This window comes from Balaenoptera ricei, chromosome 5, assembly GCF_028023285.1.
Source record: "Balaenoptera ricei isolate mBalRic1 chromosome 5, mBalRic1.hap2, whole genome shotgun sequence".
Lineage (NCBI taxonomy): Eukaryota > Metazoa > Chordata > Mammalia > Artiodactyla > Balaenopteridae > Balaenoptera > Balaenoptera ricei.
In genome coordinates, this window is record NC_082643.1 from 77,737,793 (window position 1) to 77,760,340 (window position 22,548).

The 22,548-nt window shown below is 42.3% G+C and overlaps 1 protein-coding gene across 1 annotated transcript in view; it reads right to left on the reverse strand.

The window, feature by feature from the left end:
• Positions 1 to 1,602: 1,602 nt before the first annotated feature.
• CHRNA9 (cholinergic receptor nicotinic alpha 9 subunit) overlaps positions 1,603 to 22,548 on the reverse strand; it is a 63,225-nt gene continuing 42,279 nt past the window's right edge. The window contains exons 2-6 of the mRNA XM_059924135.1: positions 16,358 to 16,477; positions 15,926 to 16,071; positions 14,510 to 14,664; positions 5,666 to 6,198; positions 1,603 to 2,144 (exon numbers count right to left, since the gene is read on the reverse strand). Of these exons, the coding sequence (XP_059780118.1) occupies positions 1,603 to 2,144; positions 5,666 to 6,198; positions 14,510 to 14,664; positions 15,926 to 16,071; positions 16,358 to 16,421 (1,440 nt within the window). The 5' untranslated portion in view covers positions 16,422 to 16,477. The remainder of the gene's footprint in view (positions 2,145 to 5,665; positions 6,199 to 14,509; positions 14,665 to 15,925; positions 16,072 to 16,357; positions 16,478 to 22,548) is intronic.

A 22,548-nucleotide genomic window follows, 5' to 3' on the forward strand; every position in this document is an offset into this window, starting at 1 on the left:
GTCTAGCAAACACCTACTCATCCTTCAAAGCCCAGCTCAGATGTTACACCTGTACAAAGTCTTTCCCAAGCTTTCCCTCAAACAGATTAATCATCATTGTTCCTGTGGCATTTTGTCCATGCTTCTATGATAGCACTTTTACGCTATATTCTTCTATTTTCTTGACTGTCTCCTCTACTGAACTACATATGAGTACCATATGAGAAACCAGAGGGTTGAAAGCATGTTTTGTATTTGTTTCCTTCAAGGCTGACTTAGCACTCAGTATTTAGTAGTACACAATAAATATTTTATGAATAAGTAGACAAAAGAATAAAAAACAATGTCTATATGTTTAAACCAAATATCATCCTCTCTTTTCTAGGTTAACGCTTGTCTTCTCTCCACTTCTGTTCACTTGTTTATTTGTTTATTTGTTTTAATTGGTAAAAGAATAGTTGAGGAGTTGGAAGTTAGGGAATGGGTAGTAGTACTCAGATCATTTTAATCAAGATGGGAGTAAGGGAATTTGAAGACATTTGACTGAAAGTAAGAAAAAAGTGGAGAAGCACAGGAAGAAATTTAGGGCAGAAATTCAGAATTAAGAATGAGAATCCCTCAGTCACAACTATCCTAAATCATGATTTGTCATGGCCAAAAGCAGTGTGGTTTTAGCAGACGTGGCCTGAACTCACAGTGCTAAGGGTTTATTCCCAGCTCTATACGCCGCTTAGTTGGATGTGGAGGTAGGTCACTTACACCCACCTTCCTCTGACACAGCTTCTTCCTCTGAGAAGGATGTGCCCACCTAACAGAATTGTAGTGAAGATCAAAAAGGGTCAGACTTATGCATAAGATTTGCTATGACACCCATTGCAGATGTGAATCATGCAGCTTTATTATATGTAGGAGAAAATAAATGTTTGGTGAGTAATTGAATGAATGAATAAATAAGCCCAGTTTGCTGATGATCTTATTTAAATCCAAGAGTAAATGCCGGCATGACTTCATCTTTAAGGTTTATATAAAATATAACTGACATATATGACATCATCATTACAAAGAAAACTCTCTTCCCCATTAAGTCACCGATCCTTAGACCTTTATATGGGACAAAATTTTTTATTCCATCATTTGAGATATGGCTTGAAATGCACCAAGCCTGAGAAAGGTAACAGTGAGACTTAAATTACCCTAAGGAATATATCACTATTTTCCTTTTTTAAAAAGCATGTTCTAATAGGGAGTAAAGGGAAAATGAGTTTCTTTTGTTTTGCTTTGAATTTTAAATGGAATGTCGTGTGCTTTTTTATCTGTACTGCTAAAGGAGAGAATAATTGTGTGATCTAGAAGCCAGACACCTACCACTCTGGTAGGTTATAAAAGGGGTCCTTCTCTATTTCCTCCGTTTTCCTGCCCTTGAAATTTTGGACCTCCTGCTTGATTTAACCTGACAGATAGCTATAATATTGATCTGAAGTTGAAAACAAAAAGTAAAGACAACATAAATCCTAATTTATATATATTTGTGTATATATAGATATAAGTATTTCTAATTTGGAAGAACATTAGAGTAGATCACAGGGGAATTTTATTGATTTATCCCCACACACCAAATGCTCACTAATCTGCTCTTGCTATGATCAAAATAGTCATCACAAACACCATAATAAAAAAAATCCACATGAAGAATCGGTCTATGACTTTTGCAACCTTTTTCCATTCGCTGCCCTTGGTATTGGTGGCCCTATGGTCTTTGAGGCATTTGGCAATGTATTCGATATTCCTCGTCAGCACTTTGTACTGTGCACAGTCACTGTCAACGTCCTGCGGGTTTTCACCCTGGTACCTCAAGTCATCCTTTAAGAGTTTGTTCATTTCCTTCTTTCTGGGAAGGTCTTTATTTCTGGTCGTCTTCAGATTAGCCTCTGGAAGGTTGCCGTAAACCTTCGTGAGGTGGTCCTGCTCCCTGTCTTGGCGGGGGCTAAGGCAGCTCTCACCCACATCGTAGACAAACAAGATCCTAGACATGTATTTCAGGATGACTACCCTGGCCCAGTGTGGCACTGGCCGGGCCTCAGCCCCGCAGAAGTGGATATTCATCACCATGATGGTCAAGGCAGTGGAGGCTGTGATCAAGGCCATTGTGGCTATGTAGTATTTGCCTGGAAAATAACAACAACCAAGTTAGCGTAAAACTGTCCTTGTGTTTAGCTCAAAAAGAAACAAACACCTTTTCTAAGGAAGCTGTATACACTAATGGTTGCTATTATAGACTTTTGAATAAAACTGGTTTCAAATACCAGCTCTGTCACTCACTAGACTTGTGACCTAGAGCAAGTTATATAATTCTGGTAAGCCTCAGCTTCCTTCTTAATAAAATGACTATAATATTAGTATCTAACTCATAGGATTATGATGAGGCTTAACTAAGAAAATACAGGAAAAGTTTTCAGGACTGTCCCTTGCCCTGAGTTAAAAGGTTTGTAAATTTTTGCTGAGGTCATGTTGTGAAAAACTTCCACTTTCAGCAAACAAATAAATAAACAATGAATGATCTTGGTCAGTTCTCAGAATTGTCTTTGGACCTTGTTAATATGAAAGCTCATTACCACTGGGGAAGAAAGGAGACACTGTGTCACTATCAGTCTTTAACATGTGATTGCATAAAGCAAATATTCATGAAAAAGGAAAATTAAGGAAGGAAACAATAAAGATGAGGGCACAAATTTCTGAAATGTAGAACAAAGAACCTAGAAGATGAACAAAACCAAAAGCAAGCTTTTTGAAAAGTGTAATAAAATTGATAAACCTTTGATGAGGCCACTTATGGAATAGAGGTGGGAGAAAGAAAGAAAAAGGGACGCAAAAGAAAAAAATAAGAGAATAGAAATTTAGAAAACAATAACATAATATTACAAATAGCTGTATGATAATACATTTGAAAACCTAGATGAAATTTCTACGAATATATAAGATGTCAAATTTAGTGTAAGAAGAAAGAACACTTGAATAGAAATAGGAATTAACCAAATACCTCTACCCACCCACCTTCCAAAAAGCTCTAGAGCCAAAAGGTTTTACAGGTGAGTTTCACCGTATTTTTAAGGAACAGATAACTCATATCTTATACAAGTTGTTCCAAAAATAGAAAAGAGGGAAAACTGCCTAGAAAATCTCATTTTATGAAGTAAATTCAGGCTTGGTTCCAAAAGTAGCAAGAAAGGAAATATTAAGGCCATTTCACTTATAGACACATTTGAGAAAGTCATATAAAAATCATTGGCTAACTAAATCCTATGGTGTCTTTAATTGATAATTCATCATGATAAAGAAGAGTTTAGTTCAACATCAGAAAACTGTAATATAATTCACTAACTTAATGGGGGAAAAGAAAAAACTCACACGATCATCTTAACAGTTGAAGGCAATGCATTTGATAATGATTATCATCTGTTTATTATTTGTTAAAAGCTTTGAGTAAACTAAAAATAAATGGACTCTTTCTTAACATTGTCAAGGCCGTGGGCCAAAAGCCTGGATCAAATGTTACACTTGATGCAGGAAACTTAAACACACTTCTATGAGATTGGAACTCTATTTCATAGGTGCTACAAATAACAAACTGTGACTATTAATAAAGTTCTCAAGATCTTTGTGCACCCTTCTGAAAAGGATACATTTCATATTATCACAGAAACAGAAAAAGTAATGCTTGTAAAATTCTTGAGACATGTTCTGAGACATCTTTCTTCAGAAATTGATCCAGCTTGCTTTTGAATCTTACTGCTAAAGAAGAGAGAGGGATCTGTCAATTGATCTTGCCTCAAACAGGGTTATTATTCGATGTTGTCACTGTCAATCATTTCTGCCTCAGAAGAGGTGATAAAAGTACCAATACACGTCTTCCTCCTTATTAGTGGTGGTGAGAAAGGAGAGAACCTTCTGTGTCTATTTATCAAAAAGGTGTACATGAGTGTGTGTGTGTGGGGGGGGGCGGGGGAGGTGTTGCTTGGAGAGACGTAACAAGGAAGAGATCTCCAAACAGAGAAACCAATGTAGTAACGTCTAAATACTGGGTAATACTGGATACAGGAGAGGGTAAAAGGGCAGTACAATATCCCTTTTATATTGCTTTCTAAGTCTCCTGGTGTTCTGAAATTTCTCCTCATTGATTACATTAAAGAACTAAAAATTAGGTCTAGTTTCTGATTCTCATAAGCGTCTATTACAACAGCAAGTCATTGAGATAGACGTATTGATGTGGGTGTTATCCTTGGTGGCAGGAAGTAGGTATTAAAGGTGTTAGGAGGGATCTCAGAGCGAGGGAGGTAAAGGAAAGGGGAAGCAGCGATGGCAGCCACAGTCTACACTCCTTCCCGTAGAGGGAAATTTCATTATTGCAAACTTTTGAAAATGTGTTCTACTGAGAATCACATCAGATTCCCAAATCTTTCCCAAGATTGCTTAAAAAGAAAAACAACCTCTTTGGGTGTAGGAACCTGCATTTTTAACAAGCTCTCCCACGCCTACTCTACCCAGTAAAGGTTGAGAATTATTCTATCAGGGGTAGACGGCAGGCTTAAAAATCCAGCTCATCATTTCCATCATGTTTATCACTCTTCCCAAGAAGAAATCCCTTGTGATGTGATAATAATAGTCACTTTTCTCTCAGTCCTCACCATATGCCAGGCTCTGTGTTAAGCAGTGGCACAATGAGGTAGCAATTACACAAATTTTGCAGATGAAGAAGTAGAGATTCAAAGATTAAGTAACTCGCTTAAGGCTGATCAAAGAATGAGTGAAGTCAGAGTTCAAACGCAGATTTCTTTGACTTCAAAATCAGGGTCTTAATCTATAAGCCAGTGGTTTTTAGACTTAAACAAAAAGCTCATCGAAATCACCTAGAAAGCTTTTTTTTTTTTTTTTTTTTTTGTGGGTATGTTTTTTTTTTTTTTTTTTTTTTTAAACAATGGTTTCATGAGCAGTGATGGGGGGCCTCTGTGTTTTGGTTTGTTTCTTTTTTTAAATTTATTTATTTTTATTTATTTATGGCTGTGTTGGGTTTTCGTTTCTGTGCGAGGGCTTTCTCTAGTTGTGGCAAGCAGGGGCCACTCTTCATCGCGGTGCGCGGGCCTCTCACTATCGCAGCCCCTCCCGTTGCGGAGCACAGGCTCCAGACGCGCAGGCTCAGTAGTTGTGGCTCACGGGCCCAGTTGCTCCGCGGCATGTGGGATCTTCCCAGACCAGGGCTCGAACCCGTGTCCCCTGCATTGGCAGGCAGATTCTCAACCACTGCGCCACCAGGGAAGCCCTAGAAAGCTTTTAAAAACAGTTTGCCAGGCTTTACCCCCAGAGTTTCTAATTAAGTAGGTCTAGGGTGGGCCCTGAGAATTTGCATTTCTAAAATGATGCTAATGCCGTGGGTCCAGAGACCATACTGTGAGAACCACTGCTCTAAACCATATTGCTCTCATTCCTCTTTTGGGTAAACCTGGAGACAGCAAGACCAGCTTTGTTTCCAACAGCCACGTCTCTTTTCAGAGATGCCAACTGAAGACACCAAATGAAGTATGTGACAGCCTGTGCTGAGTCTGAAGTTGACGTCATTGTTAGGAGTTTAAAGATACAGATACAACCCCAGTTACCACAGTGCTGACTCAAAGTGTAAGACACTTGAACTCACCTATCAGAGGGACATTTTCTGAGGCTGGCATGATCTCTGCCACCATGAGCTGAAATACAGTCATGGCCAACAGTATGGTCACTCCCAGGGAGACCTTTTCCCCAGAGGCTGCTGGGAGATAAAAACTCAAGGGAGCCAGAAAAGATATGAGGACACATGGGATGAGGAGGTTGACGATATAGAAAGAGGACCGCCTCTTCAGAAGGAGAGTGAATGTCACATCCGGGTAAGGCTCAGGGCAGCAGCCATAGGAGATCACATTCTTCACAGCAGGCATGCCATGCACCTCCCACTCCACATCTTCGATGAAGTCGGAGAGGTCTCCGCTGTCCAGGGCATTGAATATGTCCACCTGATTGCCATTGTAGGTCCAGGAACCAAAGGTCAGGTTGCACTGCTGATTATCAAAGGGGAAGTAGGTGACATCCACCACACAGGAGCTTTTGGTGATGGCTGGTGCATCCCAGGTGATGAGCCCGTCATACCGCAGGACCACGTTGGTGTTCACAGGCTCAGAAGATTCATCATCAGCCCTGCAGGTCAGAGGAGGAAAATGAGAGCTGCTCGCCAGGACAACTCACCAAACTCCTTACCCCCGATAGCTCACCGCCCTGTGCCCATCACTTCAGTGTCTGGGCAATGGATCACCATTCCTGTTACCCTGGCTTGAAAGTCTGGAATCAACTCTAATTTGCTCTTCTTCTCCATTTCCTGTGAATAGTTAGGGCCGAGTTCTCTTGGATTCTTTCTTTAAAGCATCTCTGCTTTATGCCCCTTCCTCTCCATTCCCAGTGCCACTCTCTTGGTCCAGGTATAATGATTCAAACATCCAGACAAAAAGTAAACGAGGCTAAAATCTAACAAGGGGGGCTCTGCTTACCTGATTTTGTTAACTGTGGGCACAAGAATATTAAAGTAACTTTTTGTTGCTGTTGAAAGAGTTGTACATGTTTACTGTAGAACATTTGAAAAACACAGAGAAAAAATTATTCACCCATAATCTAAGAGATAATAATTTATTCTAGATATAACTTCTTTTTGCTTTATCAACATTTATGCCTGACATCTTGGGGGTACAGAATTTCTATTTCACTTTGGGGAACGACTCTTTCTCCATGACCATTGTAAAGCAGATGAAACAATGATCAAGGTTCCTCAGCCACCCTTGGCCAGGGGCTGGCTGTGTGACCCGAGCTAGATCCAAGTGATTCACTACCCCTGCAATTTAGATCTTAAGCAGAGTGACCCAAAGACCAAAAAGAGTCACACTGGTGATGGCTCCCTATAAAAGTCAATTAAATTTTTTTTTTTTTAAAAAAGCTCAATATTCCCCACTGTCTTGAACTGTAGAGTAGTCCTGGTTTGTCCTTTCCAAGGCCTGGTCATTGATTTTTTTCCCTTTAATTCAGTGAGCTGTACGATATCCTTCCAACAAATTCCTTTTGTCACAAGGTAGACAAAGTCAGTTTCTAATGCTTACAACCTTAACTGATATGTTTCTGTTAATATTTTAACGCACATTTTTCCAAGTGTTCCTTACAATTTTTTCCCTACAAAATATATTATGGCTAAATGTAATGTGGTTTGCTGAATTAGATTCTGGAACAGAAAAAGTACATTAGTGGAAAAACTGGTGAAGTCCAAATAAAGTCTGTAGTTTAGTTAATAGTATTGTATTAGTCTTGACAAATGTACTATGGTTACATAAGATGTAACATTAAGGGAAACTGGGTGAAGAATAAACAAGAACTCTGTACCATCTTTGCAACTTTTCTGTAAAATTATCTCAAAATAAAAAAGTTAATTTACAAAAAAAAATTGAGACAGTTTAAAAACATATATGATCATCTGTTCATATTCTTTTGCAACTTTATTTTTGTGGCTAAATGGTATTCAGTTACATTCCATTATAGAGATGTGCCATAGTTATTTAACCAATTCACCTATTTTCAACATTATGGTTGTTTCCAGTTTTTACATTTACAAACAATGCCACAGTGAACATCTCTGCAGTCAAATTGTCGCGTTTATCCACTGACTCTTTCTTTAGGTTAAATTGCTAGAAGAGGGTGTGTTAGATAGAAGAACTGGCATGTTTTAAAAGTTTTTTTCCTACTTATTAAAATTTAGGTACCACAATGTTAACTGTAATGGTCTGATTAGGTCCACTCTAATCAGAGCATTACAGCTGAATTGTGGCACTCGATTTTTAATGGAGGTCTAGAGAGGGGATCTTTAACGTGGTCTTGTGAAGAGAACAAAATGAATATTTTGAAAATGCCTGAACCCACCCTCTGTAACAATGAGAAATATATATAGTTAGCTATACGAGAAGTGAGAACTGGAGGATGGGAACTCACCCATCCTATCTTCCTTGGTGTAAGAGATCTCGGGGTCAGAGAATCTATCTGGAGCTAGAACAATTGTATTAGTCATGGTCCCTGCAGAAAGTGGATGGCCCACTCAAATTAGATAATTTGAGGAGTGTTTAATGCAGGGACTATTTACAAAGGTATGGATAAGGTGTAGGGCAACCACTCCAGGGCTAGCAACAGCAGAGCTATTACCATTCCTGGGCCCGAAAAGGTGAAGGGAAGGTGCAATTACCAAGACCTGGAAGGAAAGACTTGCATAAGAGGGTCACCTTGATAGGAGTTATACCTTTCTGTCAAGGGACACAGAAAGCCAAAGAAAATAACTCTATAGGAAGAGAGCAAGGGAATACATGCCCTAACCTCACTCCCTTTTCTCCTTCCAATTGCTCACTTGTGCTTCTCATTGGCCCAACCCAACCAGAAGCCAGAGGGCAAAGGAGCCCACTGTCTGAAAACATCACCCCAGCTACTCAGGAGGAGTTTAAAGACATTACTATTTAATTACTTCATGACCAATATCTTGTTTTATCTTCCTGGTTTCTCTGATCACATCTTTTTACAGCTCAGCTCTTGCACTGGTTTCCTATGGCCGACCAAATACTTCCAAACCTCCTAAGCTCAGTGTCCTAGATGTTCCATGATCTACTCCCATCCCACTTTGTAGCCTCCTACTGGTCTCTGATGTCTCCCACTGGTCTCCTTCACTCGCACACCACAAATCAAGGTTGAAACCCTAACAGATCCTGTGAATGTCTCTCCTTTACTCAAACTCTTTCTTCTATCTATAATACCCGCCCCACTTTCTGCAAGTATAAATCTAATACATCCTTCAAGACAGCTCAGATGCCCACACCTCTGAGAAGCCCCGCCTGCCCCTCCAGTCTGATGAAATCCCTTCACCTTTGAAGGGCTCTGGCACTTTATTTCTGTGTTATGAGGGGCTTACATTTTACATTCATTCCTTATTGGACTGTTCATTGAGGTCAGAGACTGAGTCTTAAAATCCTAACCCCTCAACACATGACTGAATGCCTTGCACAGAAGAAGGATTTAACAAAGAAAGGTAAGTGGGTAGGTAAGTGGGTTGATTGAATCAGTATGGCTCATTCTCCTTTAGAAAGTAGCAATGACATCACAGAAATATCACAGAGAGATTTGGGTTAAAATCTTGGTCAGGTTTTGTAACCTTGAGCAAGTAACATTTCTATCACCCACCTGTAAAAGTAGAGGTTATAATACCTTAAAGTTTCTTTTTAAATGTTATATTAAGGAAATAATTAATCTATTAATTTCTTATTGCTGCTGTAAAAAATTACCATAAACCAAGTGTCCTAAAATAATACAAATTTAGCATCTCTACAGTTTTAGAGATCAAAAATCTGAAAATGAAGGTTTAGGCAGGGCTGCATTCTTTCCAGAGGCTCTAAAGGAGAGTCCATTTCCTTGCCTTTTCCAGCTTCTAGAGGCTGCCTGCGTTCTTTGGTTTAGGGCTCCTTCCTTCCATCACTCTGATCTCTGCTTCCTTTGTGGCATCTGACCCTCCCATCTCTCTCTCTTATAAGGACTTGTAAGATTGTTTCCATTGGCCCCAGCAGGGTAATCTCCTCTCAGATCCTTAACTTAATCACACCTGCAAAGTCCCTTTTGCCATGTAAGGTGACATACTCACAGACTTCAGGGATTGGGATGGGGACACTCTGAGGGCAATTATTTTGTCTACCACACTATGTAGAGCCCCAATTCACTGCCTGACACATAGTAAGTGTCTAATACATATGAGTTTCTTCTCTTTCCCTTCCCTCTGTTTCTAACTGGGTTCCATTTTCCCAACTAGAAAATGAAAAAAATTACAGGGACAAAATTTCAAAACGGAGGTCGAGAGGGCAGCGTTCAATAATATGACCCTAAGAGATTATTTAAATTGTTTTCCTCTTATCTTCCCTTTCCTCCAACACTTAGTGCCCTTCAGGCAGTCCCTTCTCCCCTGATCAAAGACTGAGCTGACTTCAGCTTCGCACTTGAGCAGAAAGACCTTTCCCAGCAGGGGCTGTAAGAAGCCAGATCCCCAGAACTGGAGAAGTGTGGGCTGGTGAAGGAGAGAACAGTGAGAATCAGCCAGTTTTTCTGGTACCAGACAGTGCCTGGAACCTCGACATAGGCTTGTCTCTTTACTCAGTCCCACAATCCACCCCTTTTCCCATCTCCAATGTCTCCGTCTTTCATGTGTCCCCCTTATCTTCCCTTCCACGTCAAAAAGAAGTCCCTCTCGGGCTTCCCTGGTGGCGCAGTGGTTAAGAATCCACCTGCCAATGCAGGGGACACGGGTTCGAGCCCTGGTCCAGGAAGATCCCACATGCCACGGAGCAACTAAGCCCGGGCACCACAACTACTGAGCCTGCTCTCTAGAGCCTGTGAGCCACAACTGCTGAGCCCGCATGCCACAACTACTGAAGCCTGTGCGCCTACAGCCCGTGCTCTGCAACAAGAGAAGCCACCGCAATGAAAAGCCCACGCACCACAATGAAGACCCAACGCAGCCAAAAATAAATAAATAAATAAATTTATTAAAAAAAATAAATAAAAGAAGTCTCTCTCTTTCTTTTCAAGGCTAACTTCTCTTCTTGTACTGTGACTTCTTTCCTTCCAAGTCTCTTTCAGGATTTCACCTCTCTTGGTCTCTCTTATTCTCTCTGGCTCCTCTAATCCCTTCCCAACTCTGTTCCCAAGTCTCCCTACCAACTTCCCTTCCTCCCAGGCCCCTCCCACCTCTCTCCTCTCTTTCTGCACACGCTCTCAAGAGTAATTGATGCATGCTGCTTTCACTTCACCATCTTGCTTGTATTCTTGCAATTTGGCTTCTTCCCAACTTTCAAAGTGTGCTCTTTCAAAGGTCACTCATAACTTGCAAATGGGCAAATCTAAAGACTCTTCTAAGAGTCTGTCAACCCTTCCCAAGCACTTCACGCTGTGAGTTGTTCCTAGACATCCTTTCTTCCCTTGGTTTCTATGAGGCAATTCTCTCAGTTCTCCTTCTACCCCTTTAACCATTTCTTCTGAATGTTCTCCGTAAATTTCTTCAATGAAGAAATTCTCCAACTTTATCCTCAGCTATTTTCTTTCCCTCCTTGAGCAGTTCTATAAGGGCTTAAAGGGCTTTTGATAGCTCTAGCCATGACCTTCTTTCCAGGCTTAAAACTTGCCTTTGCAATCTCTTTGTTGTTTGTCTCCTCTGTTCCTTTGGTCTCCCAAACTGAACAGGTCTCACACCAAGCTCATCATCTTTTTCTCCAAACCTGTTCCTCTTCTGCCTCCTTTATATCCAATCTCATCTTTTTTTTTTCTTTTTAAGGAGCTTTATTGATGTATGATTGGCATACAATAAATTACATACATTTAAAGTATACAATTTGATAAAATTTGACATATGTATATCCAATCTCATCTTACAATTTTTCCATCCTTTCAATTCTCTAAGCTACTTAAGCAGAACTTAAAGCTAAATTGTAGACAAATCTTTCTGAGTACAACAGGGTACCCAATTTCTCACTAGGTCTAAAATCCAAGTATTAAACCGGTCCATTAAAATCCAACCATTAAAACTCTCTCATAATCAACACACTTCTGAAATTTCTGTAATCCACTCTTTACCTAATCTAAAAATGTCAGGAATCCTTGCACCCTCTTATACTAACCATTATATTGGCCATATACCTATACTAAACAACCTCACCAGAACTTTGAGCCCCAATTTACTTATTCCTTTACTGACTTGGTAACAGCCAATATCTGCTTGAGTCATTATATTGTTAAAGAGCTCACTACCTCTTGGGAAAATTCATTATTCAAATTATTAGTTATTTTTTTAAAATTGCATTAAAATGCAATTTAAAAACCCTTTAACTTCTACTCATTGTTTTGGGTTTTGTCCTCTGGAGGAATTTTCTCTTTTTTCTCTACCTTATTTTTCCTATGATTGCCTATGACAGCCATCAAGTCTTCCTAAGGACCTCTCTCTTCCAAACTAAGCATCAATAAATTTGACTGCTCCTCCTATGAAATAGCTTCCAGCCCCAGGACCATCCTGATCACTCCTCAGCAAGTCTAACCCATGGATTCAGGCACCAATGGTGAATCTAGATGTTAAGCATCTTCCTGCCCAAACTATCTTTGTCACACATGACTGGATCACCTGCCTTATACCCCTCTTTATTCTCCCTACCACCACTCAGGAAGCCCATTTTGTGGTCTACAAGTTTCTGTACCAGTTTCTGAGAAGTATTTATATTATATCAGGGAGCAGAAGATTCTGCAGGTCCAGGGATTCAGTTAGAAGGACCAGGGTCAGGGTCCTTCCTGGGGACCCCAAAGGACTGGGGTCCCTCCTTTGCCTGATCCTCTAACTCTCTTCTATTCTCATTTCAGTTGTTTAAAGGAATGCAAATGACATCCAACCATAAGTACATTTAGGGTTTCCTCTGAATAGTAAAACTCTGATGTTACTGAGAAGGAGAACACACAGGAAAATAGAGGATCCAAAACAGAACTGTCCATGATAGGAGGGGAAAAAAGACTAAAGAGTCAATCCAGAGGAAAAGAAAAGAGTTGATGAATCAGTGTGGTGAAAAGGGTCTGTGTGTGTAAGAAAAGGGGACCAGAACTCACACTTCTCAAAGCCAGCGATCTGGGGGGGAAAGGACGGAGAACGGGGACAAAATTTACCAAAGCCACAGCAGGTTTGTGTGAGCTCATGAGTGCATAACTGGCTTCTCTGATAAAGCGGGACTGGGGTAGGCTTAACTTAGGTCATGCCAGCTCGGAAAGAAGTGTTTCAGTAAGAGCTGGGCACTGCTTCAGTCAATCAAAGCAGGAGGAAAAGGAGAACCAGCATTCTGTTTTTCTCCATGGAGAATTTTGAATTTATAGAACGCTGTAATTGTTCTATGTAAAGTGTATCCTCTGATTACTCTCCTGCACCCTGTGCGTGGGACAAGGTAACGGACATCCTGGCTCATTCTCTTGCCTGCTATGTACGTGTATGTGTGCGTCTGTGTGTTGAGGGGGGTGTGAACCAGAGGAATAAAGCACCAGCACTTGGATGTGATCTTGCTTGGGAAGGGGTATGGAAGAGTCGCCATTCCAGAGTGGGGAGTGCACAGAAGCATCAGGGCTATGATTCATGAGGTCATGACCCTTGGACAAGCTCTCTGAGACTAAACTCCAGGCTGCAAACTACCAGTTGCTTCTTGAAGGGAAACTCACGTCCAATAGAAGGCTGAGCCCTCAGGAGAGTCCCCCCTGAGCTGCTCCTCATTCATATTGCTCTGCTCAAAGAGGAACCTTTCCCAACCCTGAGAAACTTGAGTTCCAGAATAAGAAGAGAGAGAGGAGCCCCTTTGACAACAGGTGGAGCGCCTGGACCTGAGTTGAGACAGCTATCTGGCTCCTTCTCAAAGTAGGATCCGTGGAACAGCAGCATTACCATCTGGAGCTTATAGAAATGCAGAACGTCAAACGCTACCCCACACCTCCTGAATCAGAATCTGTACTTTAGCAAGTTCCTCAGATGATTCGTGTACACTTTGCAGTTTGAGAAACTTAAACCTTACCTACCCACTCACCAAGGCCCCTTGCTCTCGGACCAGGAAAAGGCCAGCTGGTGATCTTATGATCTAGTTCATCTTCCACTCCATACAAAGTCCAAATTCCATAGGCCAGCTTCTAGCAGGCCCATTCTGATTTAATCTTAATAGTATCATGTATTTTTGATACATGATCTTAGACAAGGGAGCACCACTGTTAAAGGGTGAATTGCATCTGTGAAAATGTCGTATGTTGAAATCCTAGCCCCTGGCACTTCAGAATGTGACCTAATTTGGAACAGGGTCATTGCAGATGTAATTAGTTTAGAAGAGGTCATACTGGTGTGGTGTAAACACCTAATTCAACAAGACTGGTGTCCTTATACAAGGGAAAATATGGACACAGACAACACACAGGGAGAACACCATGTGAAGAAGAAGGCAGAGATTGTGTGATGCTTCTACAAGTCAAGAAACTGAACATTGCCAGCAACCACCCGAGAAGCTAGGGGAGAGACAGGGAACAGTCTTCCTCACAGCCCTCAGAAGGAACCAACCTTACCAGTACCTTTACCTTGCACTTCTAACCTCCAGAACTGTGAGACAATAAATTTCTGTCGTTTAAGCCACCCAGTATGTGCTACTTTGTTACAGTAGCCCTAGAAAACTAACACGGCTTCTAATACAGTTTCTCATCTGAAAAGGGGGCCGTAACTCTAAGATTTTATGACCTATTGTTTTATTATCTGAGGTTTTATGACCTTCACTTCAGGGACTAGGAACATGAATAGACTTAACTTCATGCATGTTTTAAACATTCCTTTTCCATTATGTTTACTTTCTGTTACATCAATAAATTCATTCCTGAGAAACTACTGACTTGCACTTACTTGTTATACAGGACAATATCCGGCCTCCACACCAGGTCGCTGGGGATCCTGATGGAGTCCAGTCCATCATACTGGTCTCGATCCCACGTGAGATATGCATCGTGCCAGATTTGGCGGATCCACAAATAGGCAGTCAGAATTTGATTTCTTTCATCCTGCACAATGAACCCAGATATAACGTTATCCCATCAACACCTCAACCGAATGCACTTATCTCTAGAACACTCATCTTCAAAACAGGAATTCCAAGAGCACTAGTCTATTTCCAATAAGTGAGTGAGAATTTTTCCAGTCTATCCCCTTGATTGACTGCCAGGGTCATGTTTTTTTCTGTGATTTAGTGTTCGGAATGTAAAGTGGACAAATATTTAAATCATCAGATCTCTGCATGGATCAACTGCCCAAATTTCTCTGAAAATGGATCAACCGATGATTCTTTTGAATGAAAAAGTCGGCAAACATCGATAATGTACCAAAGAAAAGTCTTTCAAGTTTCATAACTTCGTGTAATTAAACACATATAAGCATTATATAAGGTAAGTCTCTTAAAACACCAGCTTTTGGGCTCCCCTGGTGGCGCAGTGGTTAAGAATCTGCCTGCCAATGCAGGGGACATGGGTTCGAGCCCTGGCCCGGGAAGGTCCCACATGCCATGGAGCAACTAAGCCCGTGCGCCACAACTACTGAGCCTGCGCTCTAGAGCCCACGAGCCACAACTACTGAAGCCCGCGCGCCTAGAGCCCATGCTCCGCAACAAGAGAAGCCACCGCAATGAGAAGCCTGTGCCCCCGAAAGAAGAGTAGCCCCCGCTCGCGGCAACTAGAGAAAACCCACGCTCAGCAACGAAGACCCAATGCAGCCAAAAATAAATTAATTAATTTTTTTAAAAAACACCACCTTTTAAAAAATGGGGATAAAATTCACATTACATGAAACTCACCACTTTAACCATTTTAAAGTGTATAGTTCAGCGACTTTCAGTTTATTCACAATGTTGTGGAACCATCACCATTCTCTACTTCCAGAACATTTTGTCACCCCGAAAGAGAAAGCCTATGACCGTCAAGCAGTCTATCACTATTCCCCCATCATTCCCACAGCCCCTGGCAATTACTACTCTGCTTTCTGTCTCTATGTTTTTGCTGATTTTGCACATTTCATAGAGATGGAACATGTAATGTGTAACCAACTTTCTTTAGATGATCTAAGACTGTTAGTGTTAATGGCCAGGATTAGGTAATTTAGTGAAATTAATTTTGTAGAAAGCTTTCTTCCCCTGGAGTTCCCTTCTCCCATCAGCTTGCACACAGAGCTCTCTGTTCTCACTTTCTCTCAAATTCCCAGTTCAGACATTCCCTTTGGAAAGCACTGTTAGTTTCATTCTAAACATTTCAGAGTTACCACTATGTTACTCACCATATCCTTAATCTGAGAAAGTGTAATCTGGAGCGTGACATTCAGGACTTTATCTGTATCCTCTACTGGACGCAGAGCATTGGAATAATCTTCAAAAATGTCATTAAACAACTTCTGAGCATATTTTCCATCTGCTGTTTCTCCAGCTGCTCAAAAGAGGGACCTGATCAACCTTCAGTGTCGTGTATATTTCAAGGCAAAGAACAGCAGTCCAAGGACTAGCATTGGGGATAATCTAGCATCAGCTAGGGACAAGCTCTAGGTCAATGGGAGTTATTTTTCTGGCACACCCTACAGGATTAGTATGAGTCAGTAAGAAGACGAAGTACTTCCTTGCAGTTAGAACATTTGTTCTTTTCCCTGGCCCACCCTAAAACCCAAAGAAGTGGCCCCAGATGAGCGACAATGGTTACACGCCCACCAGCCTCTTACCTCTCAGTCTGGAGGCAGCAAAGTAAATCCAGCAAAAGGAGATGCAGAAGTGGGGCCAGTTCATCTTTTTCCTAAGCCTCTGTAAATTCCCAGTCAGGCAGTGAAGTCTTCCAGCTCTCTCTGTGAATGGGAAGGGTCTGGTCACAAAGCACCCACTCTGCCGCTGTCTCTGCACAGCAGAGAGCCCAGGCTTGCAGTGCACGGAGGGCCCTAGGTCCTGAGATCCCTCCCCATTGGTAATCTGAGACTGGCAGCTCCAGTAGCTGAGAAGTCAGGAGCCCCAGGTGGGTTAGGTCAGGCAGTGCTGTTCTGGGGGCGCCACGCTGGTTGAGCATCCCTAGCTACCTTCAGCAGGAATATCCAGACCAAACTTTCAGGGGAAGAGAGGTAGGAGTCCGACACTCCCTGAGATTCCACCTAAGCAGACAGGACACTTTCTACACCTGCAGCAAGAAGATTCAGCTGGGGACTAAGGAAAGCTGAACTGACCCAGCCATGGGACAGCCATCTGGAAAGGCCCTATGCACTTTGAGTGGCTTTTGAAGAGGGAAAGAGAAGCAGTTCCACAGTCTCCAGAATAAACTGGCATTTGGGTTTCTTCTCTGCTTCTCACCACTCATTCAGTTGTCCCACTGAGCACAGATCTTGTACAGGAAGGGGTGTGTGTGTGTGTGTGTGTGTGTGTGTGTGTGTGTATGCCGGTGGATGGGGGGCAGAAGAGCATTCACTTGCTTCAGAAGCAGCAGCACTATGATTTGGATTAGGAGTGGAAGACCTAGGTTTGACTGCCAGCCCAAACCCTCCCTCATAATACAGAGCTTTCCTGAACTAGAAACTGAGAAAATAATATTCCCTGTCTCCCAGAGCTACTGGGATACTGTATAGAGAAGCACTTTGTAAATTGTAAAGCACGATGTAAATGTTAGTAATTTTCACCTCTGATCAGCTTTGCAGATACAGAATTTCTATATTTACCAAGTCACCCAGTGTTTACTAGCTCTTAAAAAAAAAAAAAAAAAAGGTCCAAAGGCTAACCAAATCAGCACGAAAATGATTCATAACTAATGATGATATTACTAAGGATGCTTTGCATTTGAATGCTACTTCTTATAATTTCAGTCATTTCTCATACGTGATCTAATTTTGCTCACACAAAAGAATGTCAGTTTCCAGTTGCCACAGCCTGTCCCTTCTCTTGCCTGGGGAAACTGCCTTGGGAAACCAAATTAAGATCATTCAGTTGCCTGGAATAGGAGCAAGGAAATTGGAGAGCTGTACTTCATCAAGTTACAGCCCTCTGATGAGTCACCATCTCCCTCTTCAGGAATATATCCTCCGAATGGAACAGACACTCAAGCCGTCAGCTAAGTGCGTTTCCTAATCACCTATGCCCTTGTGTTGATTGTGAAGACGTTATTTTTCTGACGCCCTGAGTCTGACTCACTCATCAAATGACACAGTTCCCAGTGCCCACGCACAGGCCTCCCTCCTCCAAAAAGCCATCGGCTCTGGAATCTCAGAGGCTGAAGGTCCTTTTGAAATTGAGTTGAAGGCCTCATTTTCTCCCGAGGAAACTGAAGTCTAGAGATTCGAATGGCTTCCTTCCAGCAGCACTTGGCTGGAGACAGACTCCAAGCCACCCCACCCCAGCCCAGTGTGCTCCCCACGCTAACCCAGCCTCTCCTCCTGCTCATGGTGAGAGACGCTCTGTCTTATGTGTCTTTGATGCCTCATATCACTGAGAACAGCCCCTGGGAATAAGTGCTCAGTGAACACGTGGTGTTAGCTACTGCAGCTGCTGCTTGAAACCTGCCTCGAAAGTAATCATCTCTGGTAGTCTGATTGCTTTTGATTAACTCAGTTCATTCAGTTGGTCACTTGAAATTTAAATAAAAAATGGTAACACTTGATGCTCACCTGTCAATGTTAACACAAACCAAATTAAACCAATACTTTTGAGGGGGATATTCTGCCTTTTAGGGCAAAGATGTTAATGACTAGAAAGCAAACTCCTCTCAAATTCATTCTAAAAACAACCACTAGGTGTTTTCCCTGGGACCTGTGCACTTTTACCCAATCACTGTTTCCCTTAGCTCCAAAACACACCAAAAAACAAAAACAAAAACAAAAACAGAGAGAGAGAGACCTTTAACATAGTGGTCCTGTAGCTTGTAGGAAACTAATGGAAGAAGTAATCCGTTGAGTTCACCACTTAGAGTTCAATAAGGCTAAAAAACAGGCAGATATGCTTTAGACTGATTTTCTAAAATATGGGTTCAGACAATGAAAATAATCTGAATAAACCTCAGCCATCTAGAAATTTGGAACCTCCAGAGTACACCCTATTTCCTGAGAGCCCATTAACAGGAATGGTCATATCTGTTGGCATATTAATTCAGGTTCACAGAGCCCTAAACTATTTAAGTTGGGAAGTTCATGATATTCATGCCAGCAGCTACCTTTCCCCAGCTCGTGGGTAGAAATTCTGAGCAGCATTTCACCACAGTTTGTGTAGTGTCACCATCTGAGGGAATATACTCTGGCCAGAAAAAAGGGACCCACAATTCAGAAAATTTCTAGAGAGCACAATAACCCTTTCAATGTCTGCACCTTTTGAGAAGCAGCCTTCCTTGCCACAATAAAAGATTCCAGCCATTTCAGAGTCGCTGGGAGCCAAATCCTCCTCTGTGGACCAATCTTGAGGGACTTGTCTATTCCCAAAATATAATATTAGGCTATTAGAGACATTCTGTAAGATCTTAATATTTTTTAAACACAATTTTTATTGTATAAGAAATACATGTTTAGTGTAGCAAGATTAGAAAGTATAGAAAAGCACAATGAAGGAAAAGAAAGGTCACCCAGAAGAATCCAACCAGGCAGAGACAGACAGTGTTCATGCGGCAGCCGCCTTTTTCAACGGTCACGGAACTGTGTTGTCATGTCCTGTGAGATCTGGAGGGACCCAGGTCAGTAGCAGAACGCTGCCTCACTCCATGCAGATGATGAGTACAAAGAAGCGCAGAGGGTGCTTCTAAATACTCCTTTCCTGTTCTCATGGTGTTGCATTGTAGTTCACACAGGATCTACCTTGAATGGTCTCCCATGCTTTCCTACCTTCTCCCTCCCTCAGGGTCCCAGCTCAACCCTTTTTGGCTGAAGCTGCTGAGAACCCTTTGCCCATTGAGGTCATGCCTTCTGGGGGCAGCCCTGGCTCCATTCCAGGAGAAGGATGGCAGTGCTTCTGCTGTTTGGAATAGAGCTCCTGCCTGACAGAGAATCCTAGTGAAATTTTTGCCAAAAGACCCTCTCCCCTGGGGCTTCCCTGGTGGCGCAGTGTTTGAGAATCTGCCTGCTAATGCAGGGGACACGGGTTCAAGCCCTGGGCTGGGAGGATCCCACATGCCGCGGAGCAACTGGGCCCATGAGCCACAACTACTGAGCCTGCGCGTCTGGAGCCTGTGCTCCGCAGCAAGAGAGACCGCGATAGTGAGAGGCCCGCGCACCGCGATGAAGAGTGGCCCCCACTTGCCGCAACTGGAGAAAGCCCTCGCACAGAAACGAAGACCCAACACAGCCAAAAATAAATAAATTAAAAAAAAAAAAAAAAAAAGACCCTCTCCCCAGTAGCAGAGGGGGAGGGAGGGGGAAAGACAAAGGAGTGAAGAGCACACATACCTTCATTCTGTTACATGTATTTTTTAGCAAAAGTCAAACATAATGCTTTGTAAAGGATTTCCCCCCTACAAATTAATATGGCATGGATATTTTCTCCATTTCATTAAGTCTAGAATCAGAATATTTTTAACCCTTGAAAAGCTCATGGAGACCATCTAGCTGATCTCCCTCGTTTTACAGATGAAAAGTCTGAGGTCCACCCAGAGAGGGGGTAGACAGGACAGGATGACAACTCCACTGAGAGCCAAGCCAGAGACCCTCAGCCTCCCTAGGAGCCCAAGCTCTTAGCAGAGGAGAGCTGTCCTGGGTGCTCAGAGCTGGGGCACCTGCTAACCAATGCCTCCCAACTCACTGAAATCTCAGGAGGTTCCCCGATGGGCCTCTGAGGCCCTATTTCACGTTACTTTCTAATGGACTCATCCTGGGCATGTGTCTCGAAATTAAAAAATCAGAGCTTTTTTAAAGGAGTAATCTCCAAATTCTTTTACCATGCACCCAGGTTTGGGATAAGGGTTGGTAGCTAAGATGTCAAATCATGCCAGAAGGGCTACTACCCACTGAGGCTATACTCTCTGAACATTTTCCAGTTTGTTTTGTCTTTGTTTTCATAATCAAGAAAAGCAGTATAAAGTAGAATTTAAGAACATAAACTCTGGAGTCAAACTGCTTGGATTCAAGCCTTCCTGCCACTTCCTAGCTGTGTAACTCTGGACAGATTACTTAACCTCTCTGTGCCTCTGTTTCTCCATCTATAAAATGGGAACAATTATAATAGTATCTGCCTCTTAGGGTTGTTTTGAGAACTAAATGAGTTAACATACGTGAAACCCTTGAAACCAAGCGGTACTTTTCAGGGCCTGCCCAGGGATAGACGCTCCCCTGCTATGTCCCTGCCTCTTGTTTGTAGAAAAGCTATAGCCTCCTAGGCCTTCCATGAGTTCCAAAGAGCAAATTTAATGAGAGAAGTGAGAAAATGAGGAAAAAAAGGAAAGAAATCAAGCAAGACAAAGTTTAGCCATAAAACAAAGTCAAGGATCTTTAGTTCCTCCTCAAGGGCTATAGGTAACATCCTGAGCCATATCTCTGAGTTGTTTTGCAGGTACTAAAACCTCTACCAGGAGGAAGACATTAACTGCATGCTGACCACCAGCACATAGACCCCAGACTGGTTGGAAACAGAAGGCTGATGATGTTGACTTCTGAAATACCACCCAGTTACCTCACCACCAACCAATCAGAAAACTGTCCATGAGCTGATTAGGCATCCCACAACCCTCACCCTTCATGCTGCTCTTAAAAACCTTTCCCTGAAAGCCATTGGGGAGTTTAGGTCTTTTGAGCATCAGTTGCCCATTTTCCTTGTTTGACACCTTGCAATAAACGTTATACATTTCTTCAGCACGACCTTGTGTCAGTAGATTGGCTCTGCTTTGAGTTAGGTAAGCAGATACAAACTGGGCTTGGTAACACCCTAAGAACAGTGTTTGACCATAAAAAGTGCTAAACAAGTTGATGATTAAAGGGGGAAAATGCAACCCCAGCATTAAAACTTGAGCATGTAACCTGTAGCCACAATTTACCTATCTATCTATCCATTTCTCTCTCCTACCCCTGCCCCCTGCCCTTCTCTCTCTCTCTCCACCAACTTCTTGACAGAACTGATTAGAGGATATTATTTTATCTGACAAGCAGTTTGTACTATGAGTGGGAGAACATCAGTCCTGCCATTGTCTTGTTGTCTTCTTTTTCACTGCAATATTAATATTATTGTCAATCCGCTGTGGATTTAATTATTTACATATTTTTGTAGCAGTCTTTTAAAATCTTCTCTTCTGCTTTGTGAGAGCTGGCAGATCTAAATCTATTACAGAGGTTGGCAAACTCTTTAGGTAAAAGGCCAGATAGTAAATATTTTCAGCTTTGCAGGCCAAATGGTCTCTGTAGCAACCACTTTTCTGTGCTGTTGTGTTGTGAAAGCAGCCAAAGGCAATATGTGAATGAATAGGCATGGCTGTGTTCCAATAAAACTTTCTTTATAAAACTAGGTGGCTGGCCAGAGTTTGCTGACCCTTGATATATGTCATCAAACCCTTAAATCCACTTAACCAGGCTCAAGCACTGCAATAGGGGTCAGCATCCCAGATGAAGACAGAGCACAGCCTGAAGGGAGAAGAGAGTCACGATGCAAAAGCTTGATGTGGGCAGATGCGTGGGGAGGCCAGGGCCAACACTGAGTGCAGCTCAGCTGGTTCCATTAAATCTCACCTGTCTTCCAGTGCAGGATCCCAGGAACCCCGTACAGATTCCCAGAGAGGGAGCTCTCTCACATAAAAGGAGACTTTCCACTGAAGAACCAGAAACACGTGGGAACTGGAGAGTCCACAGGAGCCCTGTTTGACACCTGGAGGCTGGACAGGTCTCCTCACTTCCACATAGTGACCATTAGAGGACCCTGGGCAGGGGATCAGAGTCCCCAGATAGGGGTGACATATGCAGTGGTGATAGAACCTGTG